General features: G+C 35.1%; 1 protein-coding gene across 2 annotated transcripts in view; it reads right to left on the minus strand.

Annotated features, from left to right (window-relative positions):
- Positions 1 to 12,938: 12,938 nt before the first annotated feature.
- The window catches only part of LOC140155021 (GATOR1 complex protein DEPDC5-like), a 56,473-nt gene continuing 44,386 nt past the window's right edge, over positions 12,939 to 25,025 (minus strand). For both annotated transcript variants that reach the window (XM_072177696.1, XM_072177695.1), the window contains 11 exons: positions 24,393 to 24,485; positions 23,240 to 23,331; positions 22,226 to 22,409; positions 21,251 to 21,475; positions 19,458 to 19,714; positions 18,367 to 18,502; positions 17,495 to 17,606; positions 16,715 to 16,933; positions 16,044 to 16,207; positions 13,701 to 13,897; positions 12,939 to 13,050 (listed from right to left, as the gene is read on the minus strand). In XM_072177696.1, coding sequence (XP_072033797.1) covers positions 13,718 to 13,897; positions 16,044 to 16,207; positions 16,715 to 16,933; positions 17,495 to 17,606; positions 18,367 to 18,502; positions 19,458 to 19,714; positions 21,251 to 21,475; positions 22,226 to 22,409; positions 23,240 to 23,331; positions 24,393 to 24,485 — 1,662 coding nt within the window. In that variant the 3' untranslated portion in view covers positions 12,939 to 13,050; positions 13,701 to 13,717. The remainder of the gene's footprint in view (positions 13,051 to 13,700; positions 13,898 to 16,043; positions 16,208 to 16,714; positions 16,934 to 17,494; positions 17,607 to 18,366; positions 18,503 to 19,457; positions 19,715 to 21,250; positions 21,476 to 22,225; positions 22,410 to 23,239; positions 23,332 to 24,392; positions 24,486 to 25,025) is intronic.

The following is a 25,025-nucleotide window of genomic DNA, read 5'->3' on the forward strand; positions in this document are numbered from 1 at the left end:
AATAACATCATTTTGTATTCAATTGATATCTACTGAAGATAACATCATTTTGTGTTTAATTGAAGATAGCATCATTTTGTGTTCAATTGCTGTCTACTGAAGATACGTATCATTTTGTGTTAAATTGCAATCTACTGAAGATAACATCATTTTGTGTTCAATTGCTATCTACTGAAAATAACATCATTTTGTTCAATTGCTGTCTACTGACAATAACATCATTTTGTATTCAATTGCTATCTACTGAAGATAACATCATTTTGTGTTTAATTGCTATCTATTGAAGATAGCATCATTTTGTGTTCAGTTGCTGTCTATTGAAGATAACATCATTTTGTGTTCAATTGCTATCTACGGAAGATAACATCATATTGTGTTCAATTGCTGTCTACTGAAGATACGTATCATTTTGTGTTAAATTGCAATCTACTGAAGATAACATCATTTTGTGTTCAATTGCTGTCTACTGAAGATAGCATATCATTTTGTGTTCAATTGCTATCTCCTGAAGATAACATCATATTGTGTTCAATTGCTATCTACTGAAGATAACATCATTTTGTGTTTAATTTGCTATCTACTTAAGATAATGTATCATTTTATGTTAAATTGCTATCTAATGAAGATAACCAATTGCTGTCTACTGAAGATAATGTACCATTTTGTGTTAAGGTGGTACTACACCCCTGGCCAATTTTGTGCCTGTTTTTGCATTTTACTCAAAAATTAAAGCGCATTGGTGACAATTACTGCACTGAAAATTTTAATTCAGCACAGACAACAGTTGTGGAGATAAGCGCGCTTCAGACTCCGAGTATTGTACGTACAATATTGTATGTACAATATGTACGTTATTTAATCTATTGCCATTCTATTTCCAGTAATGTTTAAGTTCTAACGAATGTTTGATGACGAAAAATCGATAATATGTTACATACAATATCTAGCAGAAATATATTATCGATTTTACGTCATCAAACATTCGTTAGAACTTAAACATTACTGGAAATAGAATGGCAATAGATTAAATAACGTACATATTGTACATACAATATTGTACGTACAATAAAAGTCTGTATACTGCTTTATAGTCAAAAATGAGGGAAAACCAATATTTGATCAATAAATCAATAACTACTTGTCTTGAGTCACTGAAATTTCAGTGTAGTAACTGGATTCCTTGCCTCTATAATATACATAACTTTTGTTACCAGTGTTTTATTAGTTTTTTTTTACCTTAAACTGCTATCTACTGAAGATGGCACAATTTTGTGTTCAATTCCTGTCTACTGAAGATAACATCATTTTGGGTTACATTGCAATCTACTGAAGATAACATCACTCTGTGTTAAATTGTTATCTACTGAATATAACATACCGTAAACGTTCGCCTAATGGCGCTTTTGGATTCTTAGAAATGTGAGAGCGCCATCCTTGTAAAATCTCAACAGCATTAAGGATACGTGTATGTTAAATTGAGCAACCTGGACATAATGCCTCAGAAAAAAATATCGTGACATGACCCAATACTTTGGTCACTAGGTTAGTTGCTAGAGCAGCAGATGTTTTTGGGTTTCTTCAGGTATTCTTTCTCAAAGTGCCATTTGACTTAATTTGTAAATCGATGAATACGTTATACCTAACTCATTTTGGTAAATCTTTTTATAACATTGTAATTTCTTCATATTTTTTTAATATTCTTCAGTTGAAAATTACACCCTGCTATTGTCTGACCCGTTAGCTCAGTCGGTAGAGGGTGCGCCTTGAATACTTGTTCGAGTCTTGATTTCTGCTCCCACTTTTATGTGAAGAAGGGTCAAGAAATGTTTTTGGATTTTGTCCCCATTTTACGAATGAATATTGTGAATTTTTTTTAATTTAATTTTAATTTTCTTATTTTGTTAGATAAATAAGCACTGCGAACAAACGGCAACAAAAACCGCTGACAAAATTTGCTCCACCTGCTACCTATCAATGCGTGATATATTCCACTACATTTAACAGTTAAATGACCTTTGAAAAATAGAACGGCCTCAATGTTTCAAATTGTGTAACTACATTACTTTATTCATTTATGCATTATAAATGATCAGCTATTTTTTTTTTTTATTAAAAGGATCGAACCCAAGTAGATCAGACCATTGATCATATAACTATCAGACTACGAAGTAGTTACGTAACTCTGTGATGGTATCGGACTGTTTGTATGGCGATCATTACGATCACGCTATTTTTGGTATGCCTTTTTTCTGTACTGATTGTTTCGATCGTGGTTCATTACTTAAGCGCGTGATCCCGTTGACATAGTAACATTACGTAACTTCGATACCGGGCTTCGATACTGAATAGTTGTTGAGTGCACATAATATGGAAAGCCATTGGGGTATTGTGTGCCTTCCAAAGCGCCTTATAACATGTTCTCATTGTGTTGTGGAATCCTAGCCAGTATTCAATGATAGCTATAGAGGCCTTGCGTTTATCGATTGGCTCCAAACAAAGGATTTGAACCGGTTGCTTCCACGTAATCATGGCGCAGTGCAGTCCATTCAATCAAATGTTGTCATCAACCTATTTGATCATAGTGCATTTTGTTATGTGTGTGAGACAAACTGTCGCGGTAGATGCAATCATGCTTTTGTTGAATGCATTTGAGTATTCCGCCATATTTACGGGATGATACGTCATATGCACAGCCTCTATTCAGTTGGTCGTTGTATGATTTTGTTCGTTCACTCATTCAAATTTTATTTATATCATTTGAAGACTGAGCCTATTATGATACATCCTCCGTGGAACAGTTTCAAACAAATATAGCTAGGGATTATTGGGGCAGAGGTTATCTTTTGAATCCTCTTAGAGGGCTATCATTTTTTTCAGAAGGGGGGTCCCAAATTTACAAAAAGTCTGCGTCAATAAAATTTGCGTACCCCCTATTTCGGCAACAAATATTTTATGATCCCAACCCCCAAAATTGTATTGAAATCAGTCTTTTTGAATAAAATAACACACTTTCTGTGGTCATTGTGTGACCCTACATTTTGGTCATAAAACATTTTATGACCCCTCCTATTATTCTTTCCAAGACTTTATGACCCCGTGATATTTGGGACCCCCCACCCTTTCGAATAAAATGATATACCTCTTATGACCACTGATGCATAGGCAAGGACACTCATTGAATTGAAAGACTTGTCGCACACGACAGTTCGTCTCACACACATAACAAATGCTTATACAATCAAATAGGTTCATTACAACATTTGATTAAAATGAAACGATAAAAACAAAGCATGAAAAAAGACACATACAAGATAAAATAATAAAATTATTTAAACAATGTTAAAGATAAAATAGAGAATAAAACATTGACAGACATCATAATCTGTCAGAAATTACTGCATGCGATTCGAACCATCAATCTTCTCCAGAAGTTCTCTTTATCCTCGCACTATAGTCTAATGCTCTGCTCACTGGGCCACAACGTATCAAGTGAATGATTACCGCATTATCATGAACAAGTTTGTTCGATCTTGTTCATAATTGTATGTGTCGATAGGTTTCACCTTTAACTACACGCACCTTAATGATCAGTGATAATAGTCGGCTTTTTACAGGGATGGCGCTCTCTCATTTCCATGCACTCCATAGCGCCATTAGGCGAACGTTTACGGTATATCATTGTGTTAAAATTCTATCTTCTGTTAAATTGTTAGCTGCTGAAGATAACCTGTATATATTGCTATCCACTGACGATAACGTATAGGCTACATGTGTATCAGATTGAATATAGTTCAATTGCTATCTACTGAAAATAACCTATACCAGATTGTGTTAAATTCCTAATAATATATATGCTACAGAAGATAGCATACCAGGTTGTATTAAATTGCTAGCTACTGATAAAGATAAAGAATAAAAGAAAAGATGCTTCAACAGTTTCTCTAATTTGTGTATGTTGACACAATATTTAATTTTGAAACAAATAAAATAAACAAAACCATGTGCAACAATAATTAATATTCACATGAATATGACGATTTATTAAACCAAATAGTACATGAATGTATTCTTTTATTCATAATTTATTGCAAAACATAAATAGTTGATACCATTTATATATTCTTGATATATTATTAGACTATAGAAAATAAGTTTTCATAAATGTAATCCTGTGAAACAATTGAAACACTTCGCCACATGAATACAGGGCTACTTTATTGCTGCCCCATGCTTAAATGATTACTTTAAACTTTAGTGAAATACCAGTGTATGAAAATACAATAACAATAAGGAGATGTGAATAGCAGCAATGTTTGACAGAAATGTTTTTCACAAAATTAAAAAAAAAATCAAAAAAATCCAAGATTCTTCATTCCCATCATTTCCAAAATGGAGGCTTTCCCATCCCTAAATGATAAATATTGATTTTCAAAATTGCTCTGTTTTAAAACCATAATGTATGATTTGTATAAAGAAGTGAAGTTCAGGCAAACTGGAACTACCGAAATGCCCAAATAACAAATATTTTAAAGCCAAAATAAAAGGTTCAGTGAAAAAAAACCCACTGGCTATTTTCTATGAAGGGCTTAAAATTTGAAAATGACATTGTGTCAACATTGCTCTGTTGACCTGACATACAAAGTAAATTTGACTGATTCCATTTAGATATAACATGGGACATGATATTACAAATATGACAAACAATAAGGTTTGAAAAAAACACACCAATTTTATATTATAAGATCATACATTTAGAACTTTTATCTGAGCACAGGACATCAACAATGATGGATTATTTTTGCAATTTGCACATCCAGTGCTACAAATTTAATATAAACACACATTACAGTACATATTATTTTTTATAGGAAATTATTAGGTTTTCCCCCTCTTCATACATTGCATGAGCACTGACACACACACACAAACAATTGTTAGAAAGACATACATCATAATTTATTGATACATGACATGAACATTATACACTGATTTCAGTATAACAGTTACTCCATGTACAAAATAGATAGTTATTGCTGTATGGTTAAATATAAACACAAAAAGAGTTGCATTGTTTGTGCATCATTTATACCAGACACAAATCTGATAATGTTACCATGGTTATCCAATAAAGCAAATATATACATCAAAGCTGAGAAGTTTCACTTCTAAAATCTTGATAATACAATGGAATATATTTGATAAACTGTCCTTTTTTCAAACATCCAAAAAATAAGACTTATAATATCCAAGTAATAAGTGCAAATGCATAGTAACATAATAAATTAGCTTATAACCCTGTAACAACCTTTCTGACACTTGACAAATTTTGTATACTGAGCATATGTGTCATTTGTGATTCTGCAAAAGATATCAAGTGTAAATTCTAGTGCCGTCGTCGACATGCCTTATGTCGACATAATGTCGACGTCGGCACGAATCCCGACATGTCGACATCAAAAAAAAATTCTAAAAATTTTTTTTTTTTTTTTTTTTTAAATTTTCAAAAAAAATTTTTGGCCAGAAAAGTAAGTTATAGGCCCAAAATTACTTGTTATTCAAGGTTGAAACCAAAGAAATACTGCTACTAAAAAAAAAAAAAAATGCCAATTTTTTTTTACAAAGTTGCATAAATTTGTTTATTTTGATTACCTTTCTTTCTATTGAACAGTCAGGGACACATTGAATTAGTATGCATTGCTAGCTGTTCAAAAGAAGCAAAAGTAATTAAAATATACAAATGTATCAACTTTGTAAAAAAAAAAATTGGCATTTTTTTTTTTTGAGTAGCAGTATTTCTCTGGTTTCAACCTTGAATAACAAGTCATTTTAGCCTATAACTTGCTTTTCTGGCCAAAAATATTTTTTGAAAAAAAACAAAAAAAAAAAAACAATTTAATTTTTTTATGTCGACACACTGTCGACGTCGGTATACGAATTTTATCGACATGTCGACATTAAAAAACGGTGCCGACGACGGCACTAGTAAATTCAGCTCAAGTTGTTACTGCAATGAGCTGACTCAGTAGCCTAAAGCAGCCTTGGAAATATGAACATCAGCCCATGACTCTGGAGGTCTTTCTCCTAGTCTCAAAATTAACATGGGCTCACACAAATCAAGAAAAAAATATTGCCCAATACATTATTCTTTTAACTTATAACTTGTATTCTTTTCCAATTCATATGAAACTTATACGAGTGGATATGCATCCGTAGTGGTAGATAAAATGACTTAAGACTTAAGCTTCAATACTACACCACTTTTTGCTCCCCCGAGACGATTGTAACATCCTATGATGTGATAGGCCTACTGTCAATCACATGTCTTCATCCAAAAGGACCATCCCGATTGTAGACAAGATAGCATCATAGAATCACCATCTGATGAAGACGCTAGTCAACCTAGGGAAAATGTTCCAGGTGAGCGAAAAATAGTGTTGTGTTGAAGTACAACTCTTTAATAATACGAAACTTGAATTAAAGTTTTAACTTCAACACTACACTATTTTTCGCTCATCTGGAACGTTTTCACTAGTCCGACTAGCGTCTTCAGTGTGGTGATGCTGTGATGATATCTTGTCTAAAGTTAAAACTTTAATTCATTTTATCTACCAATGAATATCCACTCGAATATGAAACTTGTTTCAACAGCAAAAAACTAAGAAATAAAAAAGAATTTTGCTTTTATTTTCAACATTATTCTGATTACATTAGTAAACTGGCAAGATGAAACGTGCTTGTTGTGTAGGTAATGAAAAAATCTCTTTGTCATAGAATAGCTTGCTTGTTTGTCCTACAAATTTAAATGGTGAACCAAAACCATCCATTTAAAACCACCCGTGTTCTCATGTTGTTTGGGTTACAACTACAGCCAGCCTGTGGTAAACCTGGTAATACAATGGCTGCCACCTGTCATTAGGATTCAAACAATTTATGCAGATTCATTATCAAAATTACTCAATTATAATTACTCATCACTCTTTCTTTGCACCTTACCCCAGGCTGTCTGTAAGTCCATTTTCGTTAACTTAAAGACCCATTCAGCGATCCCAGCAAAAGTGTAGAAAAAACAAAATTGTTTATAAACTGCTTAAAAGTGAAGAATAAGTCAATTCAAATTGTCATTTGGTATTTTTGAAATGAAAAATTTGGCAAAAAACGAAGAAAACAGCAGTATTGACGAAGTTAAGCCCGATTCAAATACATGTAGCTAATTTATATACCGCCAGTATATAAATCACAGATTCATGTATAATGTCTTATTTTGCCTTAAATACACAGCTTTCGGCTGAACCGCTAGCAGGCTATATTAGCACATCTATGACAATGACAAAGGTACCAAAATCTGAATTTTGATGATTTTTACGATCGTCTGGATGAGCAAATCACTGAATAGGCCTTAAATTAACTTTATCGCTAACTTTCCACACATCAAACATCCATTTTCAAACAAATTGATACAATGACACAGGGTTCACAGACTACAGGCTAATTGAAATGATTTGAATTTTTTCTGTTAAATAACAACATTCCATGAACTTTTCACATTTATTTTGGGCTTGTGGTTCATCTCATACATGTATGAACCAAATAATCTGCTATGCAATAATCCTCCACAACAAGTTAATCATAATTATAATCATAATTATTGTCAACCTCATTGCAAAACATATGCAATTACTATACTACGATCATGGTGACAATCGTATTTATACGAATAACACAACAAATTTTCAACAGATAGAAGTTGAGAATTAATGACCTACAATCTTGGAAATAAGTCTTGGAACACTTTTGTGTCAAGAATGACAAACTGATAACCTCTCTCTCCCGTGCAATGTTGGGAAATGCCAATGTCTTCAGCAGTTTTCCAATGTGTTCCAACATTGATTGATTGGGAGAGGGGAAGGGTAAATCATTGTTGTAGATGTCATGTTTGTTCAAAAACAAAATACATGTCATTTCCATGATCATTGCAAATTCTGCAAGGAATTACAACAACGTGTACCAAGTGTTCCAAGTATTTTTTCCAAGATTGTATGGTCAAAATTGCTTGAAGCTATTACAACTAGCTCTGCTAGAATAGAAAGTGTACCAAATTGTTGCACTACAGTTCTGGTATCAAACCTAATAAATGTGCACAAAACTTGCATTTGAGAGCAAAAAAAAAAAAATTATATCAATAATTATTTATAAAACTAACACAAGACAACTCTTTGGGCTATTCCAGTTGAAACCCATATAACCCCTATGGAAGACATGATCTTCATCTTCTACACAGGGAGGGTGAATTTCAAATGGGGTTACTCGACTTCATTTGAAATCTACACCCCATGTGTGGGAGATTAAGGTCATGTCTTCCATAGGCATACATTTCAACTGGCATAGCCCAATGATGAATTGAATGATAAGGCCAAAAAATATTAGTTTCTCGTTCTAACTTTTTTTTAAAAGATGGATGAGGGCATTTTTCCAACACAAGAGTTTTTCCCCCAAAGAAGATAGATCTAGTGTCTACTGACAGCAAAAATCAATCAAAATTTCGTCTTTTTATTGGTTTTTTGTAAACAAAGAAATGCAGCAGCAAAAAACAATGCAGGCAGGATGAGAAACTAATATTTTACTTACTTGGCCTAATTAGTTTTTACAGAAGTATAAGCACTGCAAAGATTCAAAGTGCTAGTAGTAACATTGCCAATACTTTCACAAAGTATGATATGGAGTGCAATATATGGACAGCTAATAATGTATGTGCAAGTCAATAATTACATGTTAATTACTGCCCATTAATTATTTCAGGTTATAGTGAAAAAATTAAAGAGATTATACCCAAAGAGTACAAACACAAAATTGCCCCATATGTAATGATATGGTTAATCTTATTACTTTGTCCCTCATAGAGGGCAAATATTGTACCCAAGATTGAAAATAAGAGAGCTTGAACCAGGGGCCACTTTGGCAGAAAAGATAGCCCCTGGTTCACCAAGATTTGGAGGAACCAGGGGCCATTTCCAATTACCAAGGGGCTAATAAAAATAAAGATGTGACACTGGATGAGTTCAATAAGCACTAGTTGCTTTGAATTTTATATTTTTGGTTCACTATGCTGGGGCCAGTTTTGTGAGAAAAGTGTCCCCTGGTTAACTAAATCTGAGATGGAACCAGGGGACATTTCAGAGTTTCTGGGGGCCAAACGGCATTTTTTGGCAAGAGCGCAAAATAGAATGATAATTTACATCTTTCATCTTGGGTGTTACAATGGTTTGTGCAATCAGCAGATAGTGCGCATTTTTGGCACAATGCGTTACACACAGAATGCAAACTGGCTACATACATTGAATCAAAGTTTACCAAGCGTGTACCAAATTCAAATTATCCAGAGGTACACTATTAGCCCTCCATGAGTGACACACAAACATGGCAGAGTTGGTACTCTTTGGTTCTATCTCATTGGACAAAAATGACATTTTGCTCTTGGAATCAGAGAAATTGAGGAATATTCCAAAATCTGAGTAAAATGTTTAGATTTTTCAAAATACCTGACAAACAACTGATACACAGCAATTATTCTCATTCATAGTAACTTTGTTTCTTACATCTGTACCATAAATGTGTACATCTGTATCAAAATGATGCACTTGTCGGCTGCTACATGTGTCCCTTTTTCCCGGGGCACTCAAATATAATGATGTAAGCATGAGTGACAAAAAAACCGCGTGAAAAGGGGTGTTTTTTCTTGGTTGAGCACGTTATTACGGCGTGTGACGCGTTAAAGGGTAAAAACGCTGATTTTCATGAAAAGGGGTAGTTTTAAAATCGTTTGTATCGCATTTAGGGTACCATTTTAATCCGCTTTTCAAATCTGCTGACCCCCCGATCCCGGAAAGTTTATTCACTCGCCGGAATTCCCCGTTCGTAGAAATGTTTACAGTATACTCCAAATCTAAAGTGTCACGGTGTTATGCAAATATTTCATGACGTGTTATATGTGATTTAATCATGGCCTCGTACTTCTATGTAAAATACCGTTTAGAATATAAAACATGCATATTCATTAATGACGTCATATAAAATGTGATGGGTATATAGTTCAGTGGACAGACGATCGACGAAAATATCGTGTGTTGGCCTACTCGCCGCCATCATCCGAATTTCAGAAAGATTTTCAGGACTTTATAGATTCCTCATGCATTATATATTACTACTGTAGTAGATTTGTGAGTTTTCTCCACTGAAAAATGTAAACCTTCTCTGGATTACTTAATGAAAATTTGCGTTTTTTACCGTAGAAAGCATGGAAAGGGCACATGATACCGGGACACGATAATCAACTTTATGTGCCGAATTCGGAATCAAATACAACGTGAATACTGAGTATTTAAACGTTGCTTCTGTATAAATTACGCTGTATATTGGTATTTTGTATTCTCACAAAACTACTTAAACGAGAATCCAGCAGATTCACGAAACAAGCTACGAATCTGAAGGCCTCATATACACTCTGAATTCATCGTGTCATTATTTAGGCTATGTATTAAAGTGGTATGGTATGGGCCATATCCAAGAGGGGGCCTGTTCAATGACATGTTAGTCCAAAAATTGTTCTCAAGTTGTCAAAATCCATCAAAACTTGTAAAGTGGGTCAAATTTATACTCAAACTTGTTCAGGGGGTCAAAATTAGACAAAAACTTGTTTAGGTGGTCAAAATTAGACAAAAACTTGTTTAGGGGGTCTAATTTTGGGGGAAAGCGCACTAAAAAACTTGCTTATGGGGTCATTTTGCTCACAAAGGAAAACTTGTTTAGGGGGTGTTCAAAAAAAATTTGGTCACGCATGCGTACACTTTCATATTTGAGTGCCCCCGGGCCCTTTTACACAAATTGCTAAGAATAAATACCAGTCTCATCTCAAGTGGCAGTCACTTCAAATCATCCCCAAGTCACATGGTTGAGGAATGTTTTCTGTATTCCTAAACCATGTGACTTTGGGATGATTTGGAGTGACTTCCACTTGAGATGAGTAATTGTATTTATTCAATTAAAACTACGATAAAAAGAGACACATGTAGCAGCCGACAAGTGCATCGTTTTGATATGGATGTACACATATCTTCTCCTTTTAAACTTGTAAACAATATATATCCATACCTTCAATCATAATCAGATAACTAGTTTATGAATACCTACTAGTACCAATGACTTTGAGCTGTTCCAAGATTATGATTATGTTATACATGAAATATACAAACTTACAAAAATAATAATATTCTAATATACATAATTTATTTCATAAAAAGATCTTCAAGATCTTATATTTTGTGCGCATGTACAAATAAATTATCAGGCTATAACTAGCAAATAATATTAACAAGAGTATTTGAAGAAAAATAATTGTCAAAATTTAAGCAAGACCAAAACAACATATGTTTAATGGATAAACAGTCATTTTGTCAGCAATTTAGATATCAATATGACATCCGTAAAAGAAATCCGATCGGAACCTATGAAATGGTACATCAACAGTTTCACAAGTTCAATTCAAGAGGAAAGTTGAACAATATAAAAAAATTTAAAAAAAATTGTATGATAGCATTCCTATACTAAGGGGTTGTGCAATAATTCCGAGCCCCAGGGGGAAAAATTTCCTTAACAGTCTGCCAAAAATTGCTCCCCCCCGGCCTGCAAAAAATTGCTTGGCCCTCGGCCTGCTAAAAAATCTTTGCCCTCCCACTTTGCACATGCTGAATTTTTGGGATCCTAATTGGCAAACCTTAAATGATCTAGATATATATTGCGAACGTAGCGAGCAGGAAAATTTGCATATTTAAGCATATCCATACTGTTTTCCTAAACCTTTATAAAGCATTTTATTTGAAGGTGCTCCATAAATGTGTGCCAAAAATTGCTTGCTCCCACCCCTTCGGATTGCCAAAAATTGTGTATCAAAATTAATTAAATGACTGTATATCGCTTTAAATATATATTGCTATATTGGTGCACCAACTTTTGGAAGTATTTGTTTTTCAACTGAAAAAGAAAATGCAGACTCATTTGCAGCATTGTGACATTATTTCCAGAATGCCAATTGATGTCTCTTTTGTGTGCATATATCTGTGTGTACACATGCAGCATGTGATGGGTGTATGTGTGTTCTAAAGTCAGTGACTATAATTGAAGACAGAGATAAAAAGACTAGTTTGTGTCTGACCTCACTATCAATCAAATTCCCTACGATCCTTGATTGGTTAGTAGCGCGTAAAAGGAAGGTTGATTTATCTGGTGCAGATCGGAGAAAAGGAATAGCAAAAAATGGCAAAAAATTACGTAATTTTACAAGGCAAAAAGCAACTTTTCTAGGCATTGTTGACATGGTGCCTTTGGGAATGAAAGTTTCCTACTATAAAGACCTAACTTTTGAGATGGTTTATATGTTTGAAGGTGCTAAATTTACAATGAGGCGCCCGGTTTTACCGCCGTGCTCAGCATCTCATATCATCACGACACTTGTATACAAACCGTGCTCCAAGTTTGATTGACAGAAGACGTCAGACGCAAACTTGTCTTTTTTATTTCTGTCTTCCATTATATCTATATATACCTTACATACACTCAAATCATCACACAGGTTCACCCATATCTTGCACAAGTTTCTGAAGACGCTCATCCTCATCACAAAATTTGGTGAAATCTGCCAGCAAAGCATCATGAAGCTTCTCATCGCCGGTGGACACAGATCGCCATTTCTTTGTCAACAGATAATTTGGTAGCCACAAAAATCCAAGTGTTTCTAGAACATTTCCCTGGTCTGTTGCTGCACATGTTGATTCTTCTGGTAGCCGGTGTTTAGGGTCTTGTTTACCATGACAGGTACAAGGGAGGTTTTCATTCCGTTGTGATGATGTAAGAGCATCTATTTCTAATGGCGTAATGAGCACAAAAGCAGCACCTGTGATGTGTATGTATTGATCATGAATTGTGAGGCCACCATTAGGTAATGATGTATTGGATGTCATAGGGCTCTGGGAAGATGTCTTTGACAGAAGGAAACCAAACCTAGAATAAATATATAATAAAAACATTGCAGATTAGTGGATATCTTTACTTATTCCTGATAACATTGGGCTATTCCAGTTGAAATCCATACAACCCCTATGGAAGGCATGTCCTTATTCTCCCAGATTGTCATTTGGTATTTTTGAAATGAAAAATTTGGCAAAAAAACAAAAACAGCAGTATTGACGAAGTTAAAGTCTGATTAAAAATCTCTTGTAGATTTCAAATGGAGTCACCCATTCAGGTAACCCCACTTCAAATTAACACTCCTGTGTGGAAGATTAGGGTCATGTCTTCTATAGGGGGTGTATGGATTTCAACTGGAATAGCCATTGCCGTCTATCTATATCAGTGGATTTTGTCTTCACAATTATGCAAAGACAATAACTTATTTGCATCAAAAGAGAACAACAAAGGTTAGCATGGATAGTGTAGAAATCAAGATTAACATTAGGGAACAATTGATTTATTACATCAATTAGGGCTTCCCTTTTATTTAGTGCTCTTTGAGCACTAATGGGTATTGCCTGTGCTTTTTGTCAAATGTAATAAATAAATAAATAAATTAATTAATGAATAATAAAATTGTATAATTTGCATATTGATTTATGGTCAAATACTGATTCAATGTCAAACAGATGCCTGCCTACCTCCGTAGAATGGCTTCTTATGCGTTGTGTAGTTTACCATCTTGGCAACATTCCTGTACATCTGTTGGTAGATTGAGATGAATAAATAGAGCACTACGGAAAGGATCGGATATATCCTTACAGAAACCAAAAGGATCAATGAGGTATGGTATGAAATGAAATCCACACGATGCTGCTCGTCTGTTCCAGTTTGTTATCTGTCAAGATAAAAATAGGGTACTCCTTCATTTAATTATACACATAATTGAGAGTTAGGATGGATTAGGTTTAAGTTAGGATTAGCTTAGGATTTCTTACACAAAATATTACATGAAGGATCGACCACAAAATATTAAGGCAAACACAATTATGTGGACAATGACGCTGAAGTTGGTTTTAATAGACGTATGAGATGATTTACCATTCAAAGTCCTTGTGCTCTCCATTGTTTAAATACCTAATGTTTTGACCTGTAACTTGGCTTTTTAAGGTTTCATTTTGGCATAATTTTCATCAAATACAGCTGTTCATACATCCTTTATTAAGATGCAAAGCATTCTGTATGTTCTGAAAGATATTTCAAATATCAGATACATGTTAAATATGGACATGACTATGCAGAATCAGTCACAAATGTTTTGTATATAAATTTGTCAGTCAGTCAACAGCAACATACTAAACCATCTAAAGATATCAGCCTATCTGCTCTCCATGTATGACAATTTGATACAAATATATATCCAGTGCTATGGAGTTTTTAGACTCTCCATAACAAAGCTCCTGCTACCTTCAACTGCAAACTTTATCACCATTCTTTATACTGTCACAAACAGTTTCTGCCTTTTGAAGAGAACTAACTAGCCAGTACAATCTACCAGTTCACAAGATGATCTTGAACTTGGCCATGGTCACCTTTGGCAAAACAAGCTTTGCTAGCCACATCAAACCACTCTAATACCTCTTCAAAAGTGACAGAGTTGTTATCAAAACTGGATTAGCAAAAAATCAAAGATCTCATCAAACAGAAACAACTTCCTACATCTGCGGTAAGTCTCATCCACCCATGTCCTCAGATCACCAACTACAACATGCTTCCTGAAATACACAAAAAGAACACTCCTGGTTGTCCTCTTCATACTTCTGACCTACAGTCTACATCGCTATTTATCTGAATTCCATTCTCACTCCTCTTGTCAAGACTCCTCCCACATACATTCACATCCATAAAGAACTTCAGGTTCAACCAGCCATTATCTCCTTATAATGGATATTTCATCCCTCTATTCCTGCCTTCCTCATCAGCTTTGAATAGAAGCCCTTTCATTTGACAGAATCTCAACCAGTGTAACATTCAATAAGTGTCTACAGACACTCTGCTCAAATTATGCGACCTGGTCCTCACCACCAACAATTTGCAGTTTAATGGTGACTTCTTCACACAATGCAAAGGTATAGCCATTGGTTCGCATCTTGGGTCAGGCGTTGCATGCCTCACCATGGGTTACATTGAGAAGAACATGCTTTGTCTATAAATTATAGAGGATCCACCTGTTCTCTTTAAGAGATAAATTGACAATAATTTAGGTCTTTTTGTCAGTGATCGCCAGGACCTTGAGTCATTCATTGATTATGTTAATGGCCATCATGAGAATACCACCTACACACACAAAGTATCCAATAACAACATCTCTTTTCTGGACTTAAAGTTATCTATCCAAGAGGAAGATTCCAACACCACAATCCACTACAAACAGACAGATTCCTACAATTTCCTCCGCTTTGAATCCAGCCACCCACCAGCATGTAAGAAGTCCATTCCTTATAGGCAACTGTTCAAAGCAAAACACACCTGTATCCAAGAAGATGACTCCAATGATGTTGCCAAAGGAATGACTGGGTTCTTCAATGACCACAGTTATCCAGATAACATCACTAAGTTTGCCCCAACACCCATAAAAAAGTGATTAGTCCAATATGATTTTCAAACTTGGCACTGTTCAACCAACTTTCAGTGTATAAAGTAATTCTTGCTCAGCTCTTGGACTATCACACCCTTTTGGCTTTGGCACCTGGATTATCTTGTGCATATTTTTTCTGGCGAATTTTGCCTATGTCATTAACAAGGGGTCCCCCAGTTTGCTTGATCAATCAATGAAAAAGGTTTCATGTTGTTTGAAGTGTAGATCAAAACAAATGAGTTTTTGTCTTCACTTTGTCCCAAGTTTCTCACCCACTTTTGTTCTTTGTATTATGTAATTGCTAGTTTCGTTTATTTTTGATTTGTGCAATTTTCTTAGTTTATTGGCCTGCTGTGCCATGCAATTCTTCCATGTACAGTACTGTACGAATAAATATACTACTTACAATGTCCAAAAGCAAACTGGGTGTTGAGGTCAGCCATTGTAGTTCCATTTCAAATGCGTTGTCAGGGTGATAGTTGCCATGATACCCAACATGGCACCACTCAACACGATCTGACTTAGTACTATCAATCTCCATCACTTGGGATTTATAAACCTGTGAATTACCTGAAGAAATGAATAGAAAAAGCAAACACATTAACGGGGAATATTTGTAATGCCTTGACTGGTTATGCAATAATTGTTCCTATGACCATTCTTATGAAATTTGGAGCATTTTACCCCTGCAGAGACCTAAATTTGACCATACATACATCTAGTTGTTAAGTACCTATAGCCTAATCCCAAAGTCCACATTTGCTAGCCTAATGGTGCAGATCATGTCTGTACTTATATTATAAATATCCAAACAGCACCAGGACAAATTAGGACAATGATTATCATGCATTGCAGATAAGTCAAACTATTCTTTTCTCTGAATCCTTAGGATCAGATATACTTTGATTTGAGTAATTTTAAACTGTGACACCTGTATAAAGTTAGTGTAACTCAATTGCTATCATATGTTTTGTTTTCTCCATGATGGGGACATCTCTTGTAGCAATGCTGTTTTGCCTCCAAGAAGAAGCAATCAACCTATCCCACTCATCCACCAATGATATCCTTTATACTCACAGGTTCCAAGTACAATCCTTGGTGGTGACAATAACTTCTCCTCTGCCTCAACTAAATCAAACTCTGAGTCACCTGATGCATTGGGGGATGTTTGTTTGTTGTTGTTTCTTTCCTCTTCTTGCTCCGGGTGGCAGCAAGCTACTTCAAAGTAAGTACTTTGAATGTCTTGGAGTCCATACAGATGCTTGTGCTCTGAAACCCATGGGGATTTAGTTGTAGCTGTAAAAACAAGATGAAATAAAATGATCGCACTGAAATGATCACTTGTTTGCATGGTTTTTTCTTGTGGTTGACAAAATTTGCAACTGCACAGCTTAGAATTGAGTACTCAAAATTCTGATTTAGTCCATCCTCTTTTATCCGGCCATGATGGGACCAAGCAATAGCAGATAAAATCTGGATAAGTGAATTACATGTAATTCTGCACTGACTCTCACAATTACTAAAATTGGGACAACATAAAGATGGTTTTAACATTGGACAATAACACTAAAAGATGGCATTTGAGTACTTAATGCAACATACATATATCATTCCATGTATGGATGCTTAGAATGACATATCTATGCAACACAGATGTCATTCTAAGCATTGACTCAAGGTGCCACTCATCAAAAACATGCTTTCCTGTAAAAATTTCACAGCCTGATAACAGAGAGATCCGTATAAAAGAGGTCCGGATAAGAGAGGTTGGACTGTAATTACATCTTCTAAATCTGAAGCTACAAACTAGAAGGTGTGAATTCCTGACTTAGTAAGCCGAAAGCATCCTCTACTTACCTGAACTATTAGTTTCTTGTACAATACAGTACAAATAATATCCATACAAGAATTTCCTTGTTCCTGGCCCATCAATGGACAGAGAATGAATCAAGCCATCATCTAGCATATCCTACATGAATAAAAACAATACTATAATAATTACGTGCAGTCAGCTACTTCAATCGATCAATGATCAAATGTTCAATCAGTCAACTAATCAATCATCAATCAACAGAATATCGCATATATCAAGCTATCACTGTGTCAAATTCATGAGTGAACGTGATACTGTCAACTAGTATTATACTAAAGAGGTTGTATTTTACTTATGTGGCACCTCTTTTCAATGCACCTGTATCCTGTACAACTAAATTCTACCAAATATTTATATCAAATTACCATCCAAACCTTTAAGCTTAATAGGATTATGATGATTTTGACTTCAGATACATTCCTAATTTTGTCTTACATTTCATCTTTTTAATAAGTGCCTGCCCCCAAAACTGCCTGTCTCAAACCCACAGAGTGCTAATGAGGTTGAATAATGAATATGGTATATTTTGTCCTCCATAAGCCACATTTCAAAAGGGTAGAACCTGCACTCTCTAATATAACCTCTTTGGACAGATACAATGAAGTGGCTATCATGAGGTGAAAGATAGCTTGTTTCATATCATGATTCAGAAGGTAAGTAGAATGGGTAAAGTATCTTACACTAAATGATGATTACTTTTCTACCATTCTACAAAGGTAAAATTGTACAGTTGATATTTGTCATTCAAATAGAAATTGTATTACTTTTAATGGATATTAAATACCCATTTGTCATAATACCACAACATTTTAATTAATGCATATTTCCATTCCAGGGAGAGGATGCTAGTTCATACCTGCATGAGTCTTATAGCGTGCATGTGTGTAATTTGAGTAGTCATGGTCTTCTGCAGCCACTGAATGGCATCACATGATACGAAGCAATCAGGAGGAAGCCCTTTGTTGTCACCATTCAAAAATGTCAGCCCAGTACTGAGAAGAACAAAAAGAGGAGTTTAATGAATGTTGTATAATGCAGACTGTATTGATTGATACCCATCAATTTAGTGATTTTGAACAAGATAACAACGCAACACCAAAATGAAACATAAGATGAACCTATAGTGGGAATTCCAATTGAATGAATGCAGCTTTCAATAGTGTGACGATTTTTTGTATATACTGCCCGATGTACGCCAGCATGTGCGACTGTGTGTGAGTAACGTGGAAGTGAATCCAACCATGCCAATGCACTCCTGATTGGTTAGCATTGTATCCAAGGTCGCGCGTTTGAGTTGTAGTTTGAAATATGCGATATACGATCCTGGTTGGATCGAGTACAGCTGTTGAAAGCTGTGTTCATTCAATTTGAATTCCTACTATAATTTATAGATTAATGTTACAACAGGTCATCAAACTATAAATTCTGGTCCTTTCCATAGGATCCGATGTTACATTTGGAAGAAGCAGGCTTTCCAATAAACTTCCAACACGGATGGGTACCAATCATTTTGATACACTCTATTCTGTCTTTCTACAAATTGAGCAACTTTAGAACAGTAACTGGCACCCTTTCATGTTGAATTTATGCATGATTGCTGAGCGATTGTGATGCATCGCCCAGCTTTGTGATGTATTGCTCGTTGCTTTTGCATTTATACTAACAATGGAAATCGCGATTGCAGATGATAATTAGAATAGTCAAAATACCACAAAATACACTTTAGGACATCCACTGATGTTGATATTTATTGTTTGCAATAAATTCATTTCAGAAAGATGACAATCAAGGAAAGCAAATTAATTAGCAATATAATAAATCTGTCAGTAAGCAATGATTGGTCAATGCCGTTCATGTGACAAGCGACATCACTTGGGGTTACCTTTTTTTTCAACTTGCAAAAGGAAAATTCATTTATCCGATGATAAAGGAAACTAGTATCCTTACCTATTGTCTCTCATTCCCATAATAATCTGTGATCTTGGCGACATCAAACCAAGATCTTTGAAATCGGGCGTTGTCGGACTACAAGGTGTAGAACTCATCTCTTTCCTCCCCGATGCCAAATTTGACAACGCATTTGTAATAGCACTAGCTGTTATGGATAATGCTGGTTGGGGTGTGGTGGGTGTGGTGGTACCACTAGTACGTGAAATCCTACGCATAGGTGTGCCGGTAATACTGCTGTTGTCTGAAGGGACACGCTATGGAGAAATAATCAACATTAAATATATAGTGTGTGTATATGATGTTGTAACATGTTGTAATAAAGAGATGACCCTGCCCCCCAGGAGATAGGTTACAACAAGATGTACATTGTGTCAGTTGTAACATTACCAATAAAGCTATCCACAAATACCAGCCAGTCAGAAAGGGGGTGTGTTTCAGTAAACTTTTGACACATCGTAACTTGAGTAACCCGTCATAAAGTTACTATGAAGAAACGCTGAAGATTACAAGATCTGTCTTACAAAAACAGAGTTTGCTAACAAAACAATAAGAACCGCCGGGCCAAGAAAATGGCATTCGATTGACAGATGCGCCAAAACGGCTACATCAGTAAAACTCTTTAGATCCCAAATTAAAACAAACCTTATAGAAATGTACACTTAATACCTCTTAGTTTGGATTTACTTATTTTATTTTTCTCCTTTTAAAACAAAAAAATCGATAAAAAAAAAAAAAAAAAATTAACTGATCTCTTAGCATTTAAACTATATTCACAAAATGTCAGCTTTCTTATGCGATATATACGTGAGCAAATGTTATGAAATCCTAATTTGTCTTACACTTATATTCTGCATGTTCTTTATTCATCATTTTTTTTTTTTTTTTTTCGTTCTACATGAATGTATGAAAGAGGGTGGGGGTGTTTGTATGTATGTAATTGTATTTTATTAGACAAATTAAGAAACTTAGGCTAAGGTTAAGGGGTGCTTGTTCAGGCCTTTTTGGCCTTCTGAGCATCTCCTCATTCAAATGTGTTGTTTTGCTGTTATTATATTGTTGTATTTTGAATGAAATAAAGATTGATTGATTGATTGATTGATATGCATATATACTAGTCGTAACTTTATATGTTCCTTTTACAAATCCGTATTTCTTACTATGTTTAACAATCGTAAATCTCCTTAATGAATAAAGAAGTTGCATCATAACTCAGAATTGATTTTGAGACATACGATGTGTCATAAGTGTTAGGGAATCACACCCCAGGTGCTGGTCAGTACATGAGGCTGGTGATGCAATTGTTATTTGAGACAAGTAACAGGCTTATAATTACTGAAACATACTATGTCACAAACTGACTGCAGGTCAGGTGAAAATCATGTGTAGTTCTAAATAATAAGAACCAATATTATAGGATTCTGTTGGGATTCAAATAGTTTGGCCGGGCCTTCTGACAGAATGTGCATGTCACTGCCAAGGAAAGGTACCTTTTATTGTAACATGTCACATTGGGCTATTCCAGTTGAAATACATACATCCCCTATGGAAGACATGACCATAATCTCCCACACAGGGGGTGTAGAATTCAAATGGAGTCACCCATTCAGGAAATCCCCAATTTAAAATTCACACTCCCTGTGAGGAAAATCATCAGGTCCTTCCATAGGGGTGTATGGATTTCAACTGGAATAATCCATTTTAGTCTATAGATGTAAAGTCTTGTTGGCAAGAATCAGATTACTTCTTCAATTTCCCTTTTAGGGTTAATCTAATTAACAATAAGTTTTTACCTGAAGTGGCTGCTTGGCTGACAGAGTCTGTTGACTTTTTTTCTTCCTGTTCAATCCTTCCATGAATTTGAGAAAGCCTTCGATAAGCTGGATCTTCTGTGCTGCGGTGCGTTCTTCAAACACATCAAAGTGAGTTTCTGTTGAGTTGCCTTGTTCACACAGCTTCTTGAGTACTGATGCGGCTGATGGGAGTAGGACAAATCTACTACGCCAAAATTTCAATGTCTGCAAGATACAGATGTAACAATTTATTTAAAATAATGCAAGATATAAGTTTTATTCAGGGGTGTGTGCCTTAACCTTTGACACTGTCAGATGGGAACAGTAATACCACATATTACCTACCAGACTAGAACATCTAATTTGATGATGTATGAATTTATAAGCCTTACTAACTCCTGACATTAAAAAGATCATCAGATTTTGTCAAAAATACAGCAATAAAGCCTGGATTTTTGCAGGGTATGTTAGTTTATCAAGAAGCGCTGATAGTCAATAAAAGCAGACTGATTTGTCTTCATGGGTTAAGTAAAGATGTGATGGACGTATAAGAGTTTGAAAGAGTAATCAGTTGGTGGAATTTAGAGATGGTTGAACCCAGGACCTCTATTTGCTGTTGGAAGTGTTTATATTGACTGTGTAGAAAAGGTGGGAGACAGGGTAGACGACTTCATTACATGTAATATGATATCTGTACTTTTAATTAACATTGGGTTACTTCCCTAATTGTTTTTGACAATGTGGTTTTAAAGTACATTACAATCAAATAAAAATATTACAATATTGCTTTAAGGTCAGAATTTCTAGGTTTCACGGTTAAAAATGGACTTCCAACTAGACACAAAGGATAACTTATTTACACCTTACACCAAAATATCATAATCACACCCATACCAGGTAAATCAATAATAGTGAATATATGATCTCTTCTCAACTATTTTCATGGTGAAACAACAACAATAATTTTACACTCACCTCGTGTAATTCAAAGCCTTCCTTGTCAGCATCCTTACCAATACATATATAATTGTCTCTCAGATTCCATTTATCATTCTGTACTGGTTTATGGTACACTCTGGTTTTGACTGCTTCATATTGGTTCTTCTTCACACCCCAGAGTTGATAGGAGTAGGCAAGTCTAGATGTAGGAATCTCATTTCTGTGGTGGAGAAGGCAAGGCAAACATATACTTACTGGGCACAAAATATGCATTAACACCTAGAGAATTATAATTTTTAAAAATGTGCTACGCACAGGCACAACGCCTAGACATTGATCCACAAGTGTCAGCATACTTTACAGGTTGTCACAAACCACTACAGCCCCATATTATTCCATAAACAGACATGCCAACTTTGAAATCCAATTTTCTGTACTCAGACGACCAAAAAAACACATTTTGCATCCAAACACCGTATTTCAGTAAATTTGTACCTTTTCTACAAATCAATGATGTGCATCTTGCTCTGTGAATGTCTTTCCTATTCTTCACAATAAAACTCCATTTCGCAGCATATTCATCCTTAAAACACTGCTTTCTTCCAGGTTTCTTCCCATCTTTGGATGCCATTATTTATGTTTTTCGTTTCATCCACAAACGAAAAGTCAAACACAAACAATTGCATAGTACCAGCATAGCGCTCACATCTACAATGCCAAAGTACTTTTAAAGACAAGCATGCCGATTGGTTGACAAGGCCAAATTGATACATTGATTCAGTAATGATACATTGTTTACAAATATCAACTAATTCTTAGTCAGTGGCTATGGTTTAGCTTCTTAGTGTTGAATTTCATTGGTTTCTGCAAAAAGCAAAACCTAACCAAAGTGGAACATACAAATACATACATACACACACCCACATACAACCCAATAAAGAAGGAATACACTATCGCAAGAGCCCCCTCCATGGCTATAGAATCTAAAGATGAATTCCATTTTTATTTTCCCATGAAACATACAAAATACGACAAATCCTTGTTACTAACCTTGCATTGTACTTGACAACCTCTACATTGTATCTGTCTAGCTTGAGTGAAATCTTGTGAAATGTATTGCCATAACTCAACACATACTCCATCTGAAATTGGAAATACCATAAAAACTTGATAGTTAGCATATGTGCTTTTTATCGAGCGCTTTTGAAAACATGAAATTGTACCAAAATCTGGCGCTTTACCTACTGAGCTAATGGGGTTGAGACACACATTTGCAGGTTTACTTGTTCGTATATAACTATGTGTATCAATGATTTGCTCAAAAACATTTACATTTTTGCGGTTGGGACTCTTCATGTTTGCATGTTTTTAAAGCGCTCGATAGTAAGCACATATGCTAATTATTGAGTTTTCAAAGTATACAAGAATATTCATTAAAAGAATGAAAAATGGACTAAAATGGTTGCAAGTCCAGTTTACTATCCCTTTCATTACTTTGGATTGTTACAGTTAGATTCAATGACATTCCTCATCAGGCGAATATATGTTTACTACAAGTAAATAAGCCTCCTTTTGTGAATTCTGCATGTCCACAACATTGTATCTAATTTCATTTTTAAAAAAGCACAGTGATTTATAGTGCGCTACGCACAGGCACAATGCCTAGACGTTGATCCACAAGCCTCAGCACACTTATAACAACATGAAACATAAACTGTGCACATCTTGTACTTATAATTGAGGTATGCATTTTCAGCTTCTATTCAATAAGGACTAAGACCCATAATGGGCTATTCCACTTGAAATCCACACACACCCTATGGAAGACATGGTCTCACACAGGGGGTGTAGATTTCAAATGGAGTCATCTGTTCAGGTAACCCCATTTGTGTGGAATATTAAGGTCATGTCTTCCATAGGGGGTGTATGGATATCTAAGTGAATAGCACAATCCATAAAGCCTACATTATAAATGATTGAGCACATTTTACAGAGCCATTAGGAGAGGCATGTGTATAAAGCTACATGTTCATTAAGCTTACAAGTAGGTTGTCAAGGTTTGAATTGATAACCAAGTTTTTTTCATGCATTTTTTTAGCCATGTAATTCTACTGGAGCACACAACACAGAAATGGGCATAAGCTTGTTGTTTGGTCTCTGACTATTGGCACATGTTTTACAGGATCACTAGAGTATACTTTACCTTGCTCTGGTCTGTGACAAGTGGTATCTTGCTGGTTCCCAGATGGGCTAGGCTCATAAGCTTGCTTTGTGGAATAACTACTAGCTGAAAATCCTACAATGAAGACAACATAGTATTGATTCATTTAAAAACATCTTCAATACAAGTGGTAACTTATCTGAACTCCAATTTGGTTTTAAATGTAAAACAAAATGTGATTGATCATGCTAACAAATAACCACACAAACTAAGCAACAAACATTCAACCAGCCTTAATCCTATGATACACTTCTAGTGCCCGTTTCTATTCATCGTTATGTATTCTTCTCCCGTGCATTATTTTCGCGAACTACCCTTCACAGCCCAAATTATATAAACCTGCACGCTAAACAATGCATTATCTAAAACCTGCACGCTAAACAATAGATTCTAGATAATACGTGCACGCCAAATACTAGAAATACTACTTTCACATAACCATATAGTAGAGTTAGGTGACGCTTTCGACACAGAGGTCACATAACTATATATAATTGTCTGTTCGATATATATACCATCAAAAAAGTACGAATATACATTCTGTGGTGTTAAAATGGTATAGTTACAAACGGTGTTCTATAATAGGGTACAATTACCGAATAGGGTGCAACTCGT

This window comes from Amphiura filiformis, chromosome 6, assembly GCF_039555335.1.
Source record: "Amphiura filiformis chromosome 6, Afil_fr2py, whole genome shotgun sequence".
Lineage (NCBI taxonomy): Eukaryota > Metazoa > Echinodermata > Ophiuroidea > Amphilepidida > Amphiuridae > Amphiura > Amphiura filiformis.